The sequence below is a fragment of the Clinocottus analis genome, unplaced genomic scaffold (assembly GCF_023055335.1).
Source record: "Clinocottus analis isolate CAN_PGR_092001 unplaced genomic scaffold, fCliAna1.0.p SCAF_21, whole genome shotgun sequence".
NCBI classification, from domain to species: domain Eukaryota; kingdom Metazoa; phylum Chordata; class Actinopteri; order Perciformes; family Cottidae; genus Clinocottus; species Clinocottus analis.
The window spans coordinates 1,404,391-1,417,957 of record NW_027175943.1 but is presented as its reverse complement, the minus strand read 5'-3'; the positions used below and the strand labels follow the sequence as shown (position 1 = coordinate 1,417,957).

General features: G+C 44.4%; 1 protein-coding gene across 2 annotated transcripts in view; it reads left to right on the top strand.

The window, feature by feature from the left end:
• The window catches only part of arhgap36 (Rho GTPase activating protein 36), a 28,706-nt gene extending 15,345 nt beyond the window's left edge, over positions 1-13,361 (top strand). For both annotated transcript variants that reach the window (XM_068587306.1, XM_068587307.1), the window contains exons 3-12: positions 1,642-1,710; positions 6,517-6,833; positions 8,499-8,712; positions 9,033-9,088; positions 9,472-9,622; positions 9,706-9,854; positions 10,381-10,551; positions 11,024-11,112; positions 11,201-11,430; positions 12,321-13,361. In XM_068587306.1, coding sequence (XP_068443407.1) covers positions 1,642-1,710; positions 6,517-6,833; positions 8,499-8,712; positions 9,033-9,088; positions 9,472-9,622; positions 9,706-9,854; positions 10,381-10,551; positions 11,024-11,112; positions 11,201-11,430; positions 12,321-12,610 — 1,736 coding nt within the window. In that variant the 3' untranslated portion in view covers positions 12,611-13,361. The remainder of the gene's footprint in view (positions 1-1,641; positions 1,711-6,516; positions 6,834-8,498; positions 8,713-9,032; positions 9,089-9,471; positions 9,623-9,705; positions 9,855-10,380; positions 10,552-11,023; positions 11,113-11,200; positions 11,431-12,320) is intronic.
• The last annotated feature ends 206 nt before the right edge of the window (positions 13,362-13,567 follow it).

The following is a 13,567-nucleotide window of genomic DNA, read 5'->3' as shown; positions in this document are numbered from 1 at the left end:
TCAGTGTTTGGCTCGTGATCTGCAGGAATTTAGAGAACAAACTGCAGGAAATCACATCAGATCACATCTTCCCAAAAGGGGAAAGTTTGTCTTCTCACGTCTTCTGGTTTCATGTCGTCCTCTCGTGTCGCTGCTCAGACAACAGAGAAGATCTTCATAAGAACTTTGCATGAAGCTGCAAGAGTCGTTTATCGCCTCCTGAAAGTAGAAGCAAACAATACTTTGTTAAAGAAAATAAAAGGTTAACTAATCAGCTGTGTAACCACATCTCATGGACTTATGACGAGATAAAGTTCGCTCTGTTTTTCATGGATGAGTCACAATGTTTTACAAAACAACATTGACAAAACATTTGAGGATGATTTTGACATTGATTTCAATGAAAATAGTGATTTCAGTTGTACTTTAAGCGTTCAAAAGGTGGATTTTCTTTTTCTTTAATATTGTAACACTTTGATTCACTTGACCCCTTTTTCACATTGTGAAAACCACCAACAGTTAAGTTGAGTCAACTAAACCACCAACAGTTAAGTTGAGTCAACTAAACCACCAACAGTTAAGTTGAGTCAACTAAACCAACAACAGTTAAGTTGAGTCAACTAAACTAACAACAGTTAAGTTGAGTCAACTAAACCACCAACAGTTAAGTTGAGTCAACTAAACCACCAACAGTTAAGTTGAGTCAACTAAACCAACAACAGTTAAGTTGAGTCAACTAAACCACCAACAGTTAAGTTGAGTCAACTAAACCACCAACAGTTAAGTTGAGTCAACTAAACTAACAACAGTTAAGTTGAGTCAACTAAACCACCAACAGTTAAGTTGAGTCAACTAAACCAACAATAGTTAAGTTGAGTCAACTAATCTAACAACAGTTTGATTTACTTGGCCCCTTTTTCACATTGTTAAAAGTATTTATTCTGCTTATGCTGTATATTGCTAAAAGTGCAATGCATTCTGGGAGACAATGCTTTCTCCCAGGATCCCGACAGCAGTTCTTCTTGTATTTAAATTACAGTAGTTTACTGTAAGTCTTCTATACAGTAGAGATCCTGTGAATTGTCTCGAATCTCGCTGGTGAAACTTCTGCCAGTAAAATATTGTACTTTTTAAAATTATTACAGTGAATTACTGAATGATTTGATGATGGGATGTTGCTCTTTGATAAGCTACTATAAATTCAACAATAGCTTACTGGTGAAAACACACACACACACACACACACACACACACACACACACACACACACACACACACACGTCTGCACAGCCATAAACAAACAAACACGCAGGTCGATGGAGGGTCCGCTCCATTGTCGGAGGACAAGTGTTCAGAAGGAAAAGATAACAAGGGAGCGAGGAGAGGAAAGGGAGGGAGGCCACAGCGAGGGCGTGTTTGTTTTTGATGGGAAAGAAGTGACGACGCAGCGTATTCAGCCGCGTTTGGGCCGATAAAAGACGAGCTTGTTTGGCGCACAGATGAGCGTTTGTGTGGCGTTTCTCACGGAAATCTCAGACGTACTGAATGAATGAAACACAGGCGTCCCTGAACACAACACAGTCTCCTCTCTGTTCACACGTTAATCAGCGTCGAGGTTCATTTTGTTCACGTTGACTTTTTATCTTTTCCTTCCTCTCTCAGAAATACGCAAGCGGCGAAAGTCCCTACGGAGGAAGTTCGACTCCTTCTCGAAGGAAAAGAAAGAGCGAGGTGAGTCCATCACACGGTGGTTTTGCATAAAACCAGTTCCTCTGCCGCCGCCCACGCGCTGGCTGTTTGCCGTAAACACGACCATCAAACCACGCCGAGCCCCTTCAGTCCGTGAAGCGTCGCCACAGCGACGTCCTCTGGCTTTCACCACTGATGCCCTCCTCGCATACTTGAACTACTGTGTTTAGAAAGCACAAGTGGCTCAGGGCTGCAGGCCCATGGGGCGTTCAGGGCCCCTTTGTGACTCCTGCGTTGGTGCGACTGAACACAAACGCCCTCCACCGTCCTGCTGTGTCGCCGGAAAAAACACTTTGGTTCCTGTAATATTTGTGGTTGCTCACCGGCCTTGAATGAACTCGCTAAGTCGACGGCTGTATCTCATTAGTTGCACAATGTTTTCGATTAATTTGTTTTTCAACAAAAGCACCAACAGTTAGGTTGAGTCAACAAAACCATAAAAGTTACATATAAGCAACAAAACCAGTACGATTAGCTTGAGTCAACTAAACATATTACGGTTAGGTTGAGTCAACTAAACATATTACAGTTAGGTTGAGTCAACTAAACATATTACAGTTAGGTTGAGTCAACTAAACTATCAACAGTTAGGTTGCGTCAAGTAATCCAATTAAAGTTAGGTTGAGTCAACAAAACTATCAATAGTTAAGTTGAGTCAACTAAACCAATTAAAGTTAGGTTGAGTCAACTAAACCATCAACAGTTAGGTTGAGTCAACTAAACCAATTAAAGTTAGGTTGAGTCAACTAAACCATCAACAGTTAGGATCCGAAAGCATAAAAAAATGACACGACTAAAACATATTTAATGTCTCTACGGCGGCCATAGTATTGATAATACGACATTTAAATACTTCCAGCCACTTCAACTGCTTTCAGTTTGCCACATTTCCTCTCCTCTGCCACCTCTTCTTCCTCTTCCTCCTCCTCCTCCTCCTCCTCCTCCTCCTCCCTCCCGCTAAGCCTCAGTGATCAATGTGACTCCAACCTCTCATGAAGAGATGTTCTCTATTCTCAGGTGATTAACCCGGCAGTGCAGGGATACGAGCCAAAACACACACACACACACACACACACACACACACACACACACATTCCCAGGCTGTCTGCGCAGGTCTTAATTCCCGCCTCCAGCCTCTTACACAGGAGGACTTAGCTGAAGCTAACGCTGCTAATCAAAACACAGAACATCGGGACCTGGCAGCGATGCTCCTCAGGTCACGACCTGGTGGCCTTCAGGGGTCGGCAGGTCGCGGATTACAGGAAATACGGGGGGGAATGGGATTATTAAATTATGGCTGTAGAGTCATTGTGAGAGGCCACAATGAGACGCCACAAAGCCACAATGTGGTTTTCCTGAATTTGATGCAGATACGCAATAGTTTATGTTTCAAGTCTTCTTCTATACAGCATGATGCTCATTAAATTATGCTCATTTAGCGTCAAACAGACCATAAAGCAGGGGGGGGCTTTAGGGGCGGGGCTACAAGGTGATTGACAGGTCGACACCAGAGACGCATCTTGCAAAAAAACTATTTTTTTAATGAAATTGTGCAGCTATTGTGAGCTTCCTATAGGTCGCTCTGTGTTGGTGCTGCACAGGGTTTACGGAGAGGACGTCCTGTGTTAAATAAACAGCTTTTTACATTCCCTTTGCTCGATGCCCCGGAGGACCGATGTTATCGTGCAGCCAGCTGCTGCTGCTGGTGACGGAGGAATAGCACTGAGCACCCTCTAAACATATAAATATATCTCCTTCAGGCTTCCAGGAACAGTCGATGACCTCAGAACCAAAAATACTGAAGCATGAAAGCGGTGAAAGTCACGAACAATAAGTCTTTTTACCAGACATCTGTTTCCCCGTTTGGGATTTTAGTGTTTGTTTTCCTCATCAGTGTCCTGATTCATTTATGAATTTCTAAGGCCCTGCGAGCGAAATTAGTGATGATATAGATAATACTAAACATAATAGTCATAAATAAAGAGCTAATGGGTCAAAATTCAGGTTTTGGTTAACACAAAAGAAAGTGGAAGATTATCAGAAGACTTCAAACATATATAAATGATTTTAAATCAAGAAATAGATATTTTTTCAAAATTTGTATTTTTGTATAATGTCGACTTTGTAATTTGAAAGATTTATTCTTGTCAGGAAAAAAAGTTCAGCTGTAGAAATAAAATCCTTAACTTGGAAAAATACCTTTATACTTTTCTCAAGGTTTAAAAATACATTTTATTTCAAAATAAATAGACACGTATTTGGTTTCCTTCATTATTTCCAAAAGAAACAAAATAAAAATTGATCATTTTATGTTCCATAAATCATTAGTTTTTGAGGTACATAATTTGAGGCGATGTTTCTATGTTTAAAGATACTCAACTATATATTTATATGTTCGTACACGTTTGAAACCTGCCTCGTACGAAGAAAAGTCAAAAACTAAAAAGGCTTTTGGTGACAGTAAAACAAATCCAGTTAAAAATCATATTTAAAACAAGTATTAACTGCAAATATTTAATTTTTTTGTGTGGATTTTATAAAAAACCCAGAATCCCAGAAACGTGCAGAAAGCCGATCGCCTCTCGGGCCCCTGAACGCCTCGTTAGTCTGGTCTGTCTGAAGTGTCCAGAGACTTGCGAGCCGCCATTAGCCTGCTATTAATCCCCTCGAGTGTTTATTTTAAGGCCTTATTATTTACTTTGAACACCTTCTTCCCGAGCAGCTGACGCCGCTGTGGTCGCCTCGCTGGATGCCGACGGGATGTTCCTGCGAAGCCGACGTCAGCGCTGAGCTATGAGCACCGCGAAGTCCTCGGGAACGTCTCATTAAATGGATGAGCTCATTCCTGATGGGGCGATGTGTTTGTGTTTGTTTGACGTGTCCTGAGTTAATCAGCGTCCATCCTGCTGAAGCGAGAGCTTCTTCCTTCACCAGCGACCGGCAGCAGGATTAATGTTCATCAAAATATGCAGAATCAGGTGTAAAATAGCCTCATATGTTGGTTTACAGCAGTGGTTTTTCTTTCAAATATCTTTTCATGACTTTGTGTGTGACTCCGTCAGACAAAAACTGATAGCATGTGCTCTCACTTTGTTAAAACAATTCAAATAAAGTCCTGTTGGTGCAAAAAATATCTAATATTGGGCAAACAAATTGCCTATCGTGGCTGCAATTAACCTGTTTTACACTGAATATAAAGATAATGACAACAGCGTTAAACTTGGTTGGGTAAAATGCAGAGAATGACTTGCCGAAAGGATTCTGAAAAAATATTCCCCAAAAATGATTTAAAAAAATAAAATCCCCCCCGTGGCCGACCTGTAATACTCATGTTTACCACCGCACACTCGATGTGGGCGGGACTTATAGCGTGCGTTCACGAGACAATCAAAAATAAATACCTAAAATACCTTAAAAAGGTACAAATCCTGTTGGATAACAAGTCACATTTTGTTTTACTTCATTATTAATATTACCCATTACCTCACTTGGGAATTGACTGAACGTTGACTTTTTGTGTCCAAATTGTGACTCACCGGGCTTTTAAGTTTTATTACAACCCTTAAAAACATGTTTCATCTTTTGGTTTTTAATTTCACGGCTCCTGTCGAGTGTTTCACAAGCGTTTTGTGTCAGCAGTGTGCCAACACTTTGCAGACGATGTGATGCTTTCTCTTGCTGAAAAACATGGAAACGCCCCGACAGCTGGAAGCGTGGATGGAGATACATTTTTTCTCCATCATATCGAACCGACTCTCTTAATTTGCCCGGCTGCTCCGTCGCTTCTTCAATCCAACGCCACGGTTTCTGTTGTCGGTGTCCTGAACTCACCCCGGCGTCTTTGCTCCGCCGCCGTGGTCATGTGACGCAGCTTTAGCTTTAGCGGCCGAGCCGCAGCCCCGCGATGACGCCGGCCTCCCTCGCCGGGGCCGGTATCGGTCTGAGTGCGAGTTTGTCTGGTTCCTGGCCTCTGAAGGGATTACCTGTTCCTCCCCCTCTCACCTGCTCGCTCTCCTCCACTCCGTCTATTCTTACACCGACGACTTGACCTCCAATCTCTCTCCCACGCGGCGACTGAGACGCTCGAGCTGCCGTCCGACACCATTATGTCAAATGTCAAGATTTCTTAAAATCTTTTTTCCTAGTTCCACTTCATCCATTATTTCTTTGCACCCTCTGAAGTTTAAAGACAAATCCTCTTCCTGTTTGGAGTCCAGATGCGATCAGCCGAAAGGAATGCGCTCTCCAAATAAAAGTCAGGACTGCCAGTTCCAGTTCTCCAACAGTGGATTTACAACATCAACGTGTCCAGACGAGATTAATTTACCTGCAGAGCTGTTTTATAAGGCAGGAGGACTCATTCTGACCACTTTTTAAAAACACTTAGGAGGTTTGAAAGCTTTGCTCAGCTGTTAAATGTCCACTTTAAGAAAGAGTTTGTTTTTCCATTACAGATGTGATGTTTCTCTCCGTTGCAGACGAACAATTCTACAAAAAAAAACACAGTTCTGAGTTGTTATACCACCAAATAGGGGGATGAATCACAAGTTTGCATTCTCTGGAACGTCGAATTAAGCCAGATTGATGCCCTGCTAACCTTTTGAGATAATTTATAACTTGTCTGGATAATTTACAGTGAGCTTCCAGGATTAGGGTTTTTTTTTGAATGCCATCAAGTTTGCATTAACATTCAAATATATATCATAGAAGATGCAGAAATATTTCTACACTCGATTTCTCCTCTAAACGTTGGGATAACTCGTCTTTCCCGTCCCCCCCCTCCGCCAGAATCGGCCCCCAAGGCGTTCGGCATCCCGCTGTCCCAGGTCATCGCCCACGACCGGGCCCACAAGCTGCGGCAGGACGCCCTGAAGGAGAGCCGGCGGGACTGCCTGGACCTGGAGGCCAGCGTGCTGCTCTTCAGGGCCGAGAAGAGGCAGTTCTTCAACGGGAGCAAGCCGCTGGTCGGCTCCTCCTCCATCGTGGGCGGAGGCGGGCCCGGCTCGCCGTCCGCCAACTCCGTGGCGCCGGCGCCCTTTTTTGAGCCCCAGAGCAAACCGCTGTCGCCCACGTTCCTGGACAAAACGGGGCGAGGACAGAGGAGGGTGAGACGGCCAAATATCTGAAGGGTGCTACCCAGGGGTGGGTTGACAAACTCTGGGGGTCGATTGACGAACTCCAATGGTGGGTTGACGAAGTCTGGGGGTGGTTTGACGAACTCCAAGGGTAGGTTGACGAACTCTGGGGGTGGTTTGACGAACTCTGGGGGTCGATTGACGAACTCTGGGGGTCATTTGACGAACTCCAAGGGTGGTTTGACGAACTCCAAGGGTGGGTTGACGAAGTCTGGGGGTCATTTGACGAACTTTGGGGGTCATTTGACGAACTCTGGGGGTCATTTGACGAACTTTGGGGGTCATTTGACGAACTCTGGGGGTCGTTTGACGAACTCTGGGGGTCGATTGACGAACTCTGGGGGTGGTTTGACGAACACAACAGGTCGTTTCACAAACTCTGTTTTGTTGAACTGTGATGGACAACACAAAGTATTTGGTGTGTGTGTGTGTGTGTGTGTGTGTGTGTTCATCGTGTCTGCTCGAGGCGTCACACCCTGTAATCCTCTCGGCGCTGATCTGGGACCAGTCGTTATGTTGAGCCCGTAAAGTGCATCATTACAGCTCAGTAATTGAACCGGCCATCAAGTGCAGCTCGTGAGAGTGGAGCCGCTGACGCACACACACACACACACACCTACACACACACACATGCAAGGAGACAGACACACACAACCAATACAGCAAATATACATTGAAGTACTACAAAATAATATATATTATAATATGGGATAGTTACTTCAATGTTGCAGCCGTAAGTTTTCTGCTGAGTGCCTAAATATATACTTTGTATTTATTTATTTTTTAAAGAAAAAAGTAAAAACTTAAGCCATGTACAACAAATATTTTAAAATATAGTTTAAATAATTATTCCCCTGGAGTGTTTCTGTAGAGAAACACTCCAGTTTCCAAAGAAAGATAACGATTTCTTCATCCTCCTCAACCCTCTTACAGCTGTCTTCATGTAGCAGCTCACTGTTTACATGTCTGACCACACACACACACACACACACACACACACACAAACACACACACACACACACACACACACACACATACACACACACACACACAAACACACACTTGGCTGTCAAGCGGCGGTGTGTCTGCGTCGTGTCTCGTGCAGACAGACACACTAAGAGAGCGTAAAGGTTGAAATTAATGTCTGGAACAAGATGGATGGAGGACATTTTGAATTATTATAATATATTTAGTTTGTCTCAGACCTCCGTCACCTGAGGACTGATGGAGGCAGAGAAGCGCTTTCACCTTCACTTATTAATCATCAGCAGGTATAAAAGCTGCCATTGCTAATAAAAAATCCTTTCGTCAGCTTTCGAGCTGTCAAAGAAATAGAGTGGAATTAAAAAATACAATATTTTCCTTTTTAGTGAAGTATAAGAGTAAATGTATCATATAATATGATATCATCATATTTGGCCCCTTCAAAATAAAATCCCCCCTTCCATAGCTACGTGCATTCGGCGATTTCAAAATAAACTTCCCCTTTTCCATAGACACGTATATATTTGACCCCTTCAAAATAAAATCCTCTCTTCCATAGCTACGTGCATTCGCCCCCTTCAAAATAAACTCCCCCCACCTCCTTCCATATCCATGTATATTCGGCCCTTTCAAAGTAAACTCCCCCTGCAGGGCGGCCTGTCGGTGGACTCCATCTCCGACCTGGTGGAGAGTCAGTCTCGCCTGCTGGAGGCGCTGCAGCTCTCTCACCCGGCCGAGCTGGAGCTGATGAGGTCGCCGGGCGGCTCGTCGGACGGCCGGACGCAGACCAAGCTGAGCCTCAACCCCATCTACAAGCAGGTGCCCCGGGTGCTGGAGCGCTGCTGCAGCCACATCGAGTCCCACGGTGAGCCGCCGGGAACCGCCGGCGCCATCTGACGTCCCCAAACTTTCAAAAGTTTTCTTGTCGCACACATTCCTCTACACGGTCACACAGACGTATTATTTTTCTTTTTTTACAATTTTTTTTTAAATGAGTGAAACTTGATCAAGCTGTTTATTTGGTGTTGCACCATTTGGCGTCCCCAAACTCCAGAAGTTTGGTTTCATGCACATTTATAGTAAATGGTCACATGGAAGTATTATTTTCCCTTTTTACAAAACATTTTAAATGAGTGAAACTTGATGAGATTGTTTGTTTGGTGTTGCACCATTTGGCGTCCCCAGGGCTGCAGACGGTGGGGATTTTCCGAGTCGGCAGCTCGAAGAAGAGAGTGAGACAGGTGAGGACGTTTTATTAAACACAGTTAAATATTCATTATGCATAAAGAACGAAACACTGTGGAGCCTTAAACAGGATATAAAAGTTTTAATTTCTGTGATTTTTGCAACTTTAACTCGTCATTGAGAAGCATCCAAATCTCCATCCTCACTCGGCCACTCAGACTCAGAGTTGTGTAGTGATTGTGCGACGATGTGATGAGGTTCACGTGTGAGTCTTTCTCTTGGTTCAGTTTCCTGTCGGACTGAAGTATGAAAATAGCTTCAAGGGAAAAGCTGACGATGTGTAAAATCCTGTTTTTAGAGAGCAGTGACCCCTGTTTGACCCTGTGTGTGTGTGTGTGTGTGTTCCTACGTGTGTGTGTGTGTTGTTTCTGCCCCTCAGCTGCTGGAGGACTTTGACAGAGGCGTGGACGTGCAGCTGGACGAGGAGCACAGCGTGCACGACGTGGCCGCGCTGCTGAAAGAGTTCCTGAGGGAGATTCCTGACCCGCTGCTGCCGAGAGAGATGTACCCGGCCTTCCTGCACGCCACCTGTGAGGAGACACACACACACACACACGCACACACACACACACATTCACTCACACACTCACCCCGTGCCCCCCTCCCCCTGCAGCTCTGCGGGCAGCAGACCAGCTGCAGTACCTGCAGCACCTCCTCTTCCTGCTGCCTCCGTGTAACTGCGACACGCTGCTGCGCCTCCTCAGCCTGCTGCACACCGTGCAGAGCTTCTCTCAGGACAGCGTGGGCACCGACGGCGAGGAGGTGGGTCCCCTGCAGAGGAGGACATGGCGGGACGTCCCGGACCATTATGACACACTTTGAGACACTTTGAGACATTTTGTGACTCTTTGAGACATTTTGAGACACTTTGAGACATTTTGTGACTCTTTGAGACACTTTGAGACACTTTGAGACATTTTGTGACTCTTTGAGACACTTTGAGACACTTTGAGACATTTTGTGATATTTTGAGACACTTTGAGACACTTTGAGACACTTTGTGACACTTTGTGACATTTTGAGACACTTTGTGAAACTTTGAGACACTTTGTGATATTTTGAGACACTTTATATTTTGAGACATTTTGAGACAATTTGTGACACTTTGAGACACTTTGAGACATTTTGAGACACTTTGAGACACTTTATGATACTTTGAGACGGTCTGTTACACGTTGTGACACTTTGTGTCTCCATGGGGTCATTTTGTGTTCTTTTTGCTTGTTTTATGTGTCGTTTAATTCATTTTAATGACCCCTCCCTTCCTCCTCCTCTCCCGCCGCCACAGATCCCGGGGAACAAGATGACGGCGGCCAACCTGGCGGTGATCTTCGGGCCCAACCTGCTGCAGCGAGAGCGCGGAGGAGACGCCAGCATCCACGCCACCGGCATCGAGGACAGCACGGCCATCATCAGCGCCACGCTGGTGCTCGTGCAGAACTACAAGCGGCTCTTCACGGTGAGGTCACGTGACCCGACGAGGTCACGTGACCTCACCGGGGTCACGTGACCCTGGTTTTTAGGTCAAGCTTCTTTTTAAAGGATTAGCTCATCAGGTGTTGGTGTTTTCTTGAGCAGAGGCTTTGAGACAGTGACCTCTTGACCTTTATGACATTTTTATATGTATGTATGTATTGTATGTATATTTACATATACACATGCTTGATTATGATTATTACAATTTTAAATAAAATGTTTATTAACAAGAAAAAAAGGACAAAATATGAACGAAAAATGGAAAAAAGTTTACTTTAAATTTAAGTTTTAAAATGACTAAAAAGCTTAAATATTTCAGATTTAATGACAGTTTCTTAACTTTTATTTCCATTTGGTATATTTTGCTTCATTTCACACAGAAAAAAGCTTTTTAATGATGTAATATTTGCAGAGCAGTGGAGAACGTCCTCAGTGTTTAACCCTCTGGCCTGCAGGTTTCTGCAGAGCTGCAGCAGGAAGTCCTGATGAGTCTGATCCAGACCGACCCGGACATCATCGACTACCTGCTGCGGAGGAAGCTCGGGTAACAAGTCCCGAAAGATGGCCGACTTCTGATTAGAAACGTTTGTGGTTTCTCCCGTGACGCGTCTTCGTGTCTCCTCCTCCTGCAGCGGCAGCCCCGTGCCGGTGGAGGGCGCCGGTGAGCCGGCGGGCGCCCGGCGGGACACCGGCGTGTCGCTGGACTCCGTCGGCGCCTCCAGCGGCAGTCTGTCGCCGCTGGCGCCGCCGTCGCCGCTGTTCCCCCGCGGCGACGGCGAGGAGGGCGGCGGCCTGACCAGCGAGGTGTTCCTGCACGTCCTGAAGCTCAACCAGAACCGGAAGCGACAGGAAACCAGATTCGGTACTTAAGTTTGACTTTTTATCAAGTTGAGAAAAATATATATTTAACACAAATGTTAAATTTGTAACTCTTGGGAACATATATATATATATATATATATATATATATATATATATATATATATATATATATATATATATATATATATATATATATATATATATATAGCACTATTTTTCTTAATTTCTAAAAAGCTGAATCCGCTTTTCTGAAGCACACGAGAGGACATGGAAGCGTGTTTATTACAATAAAATGCTTTAATCTTTATGTTTATGTTGAATTACTAACTGGACTCTGATGCTGCAGCGCCATCTAGTGGCGACAGACTGCTAGCACAAAGTATTTTAAATAATGAGAAACAGCTTGATCATGTTTTGGTTGTTCCACTTGTGTTTTTAATCAATTCTGCAGCTTTTATTAAAGTATTATTATGAGAATTTAAGGAACATTTCATTTTAAAAACCTCACGTTTTAAAAATGTTTCCCCAAAAGATGAAAACCTTCCATCCGCCATGATGTTTTTTTGCATTAATTTTAAATAAAAAGTGACAAAACAAGTTTGTAACTTACCGACAGACTGATGATTTAAAAAAAAAAATATATATTTCTTTTTAATTTTATTATTATAAAAATCAACATAACTTGTAATATCATTTCTTACTCCATTTAAGATTTAGCGTAAAGACGTAGCTTTAGCCGCTAAACGGCGCACTATGCTACTTCCGCTTCAACTGCGTTTTTGTTCACCTTCAAAATAAAAGCGCTGTATCTCAAAACAGGAAAAAACATCCATTTTGCTGCCGGCAGACAAAACAATGTCAGAATTGATTGACAGACAGTTTTGAGTGACTCACACGAGTTGTTTCCTGTGTTTTCGTCCCGCCCCCCAGGTGAGGCCCCTGCAGGTAAATCCATCCGCCACATGCGTCAGTTCCACTCGCACCACAACCTGCTCAGCCTCGCACAGCCGCCCTCGGGCTCCGCCTCCAGACTCCTTCAGGAGCCGGACGCCTCGGAGCGGCGGGGGCCGCCGGGCTTCTCGCCGGGCGGCGGCTCCTCGGAGAGCAGCGTCTGGGTGAGGCAGCCGGCGCCGGACGACGGGAAGCCGGCGCCGACGCCGGCGTCCAACTTCTGGGACTTTTTCACCGGGAAGGGGTCGGGCTCGGAGACGATGGTGTGACGGAGGAGGGAGGAGAGAGGGAAGAGGAGAGAAGGAGATACGACAGAGAGGCGTCCCGGTACAGGAAGTGTCTTTCTGATGAATAATCACGTTCACTCTCTGAACTGCAGAGCTGTTGCAGAAATTCAGCTGTAGGTTTGGAATTTCCCACCTTTTCCGCCATCCCTGGAACGCAGCACGTGTATGAACGAGGATGGAGGAGGAGAAGGAGGAAAAGGAGGAGGAGATGAAAATGGAGGAGACAGAGGATGAGAAGATAAAGGAGGAGAAGATGATGATGATGGAGGATGAGAAGATTGAGATGGAGGAGAAGAAGGAGAAGATAAAGGAGGAGAAGAAGGAGAAGATAAAGGAGGAGAAGAAGTGTTGTAAATACACAACAAGACTTGTCGGACAAAACTGGGAATCAAAGAGAATCAAAGACTCTGTTCATGAGATGAAATGAAAGCAGTAAAAACTGAGATGTACATATTGTGTACTCAATGTCATTGTACATACGACCCTGAATACGTAGTAGAAGTACACAACGTTGTGTAGCTGCATGGACTCTGTGCACACGTCTCACAATACACACTGAGGGTTCCGTTGCTTTCCAGTAATCTGCAATAAACTTCACCTGTAAATATAATCACATGTTGCTACACATGTTATTACACGTGTTATTACACACGCTATTACACATGTTATTACACACGTTATTACACATGTTATTACACATGTTGCTACATGTGTCAGCGGGAAATAAACACAATATTAGAACCTGAACTTTGCTGAACTACATTTTTGTTTCTCGGTTTCATGCTTTTATTTCAACGATATTTCCGTCACTAAATATGTGTGTGTCTGTGTGTGTATATGTGTGTGCGTGTGTGTGTGTGTGTATATAAAAAATAAAAAGTGTTAGCTAGCTAGCTAGCTCCCGGGTAGCGGGACCAGCCCCGGCTCGACGCCCGGCGC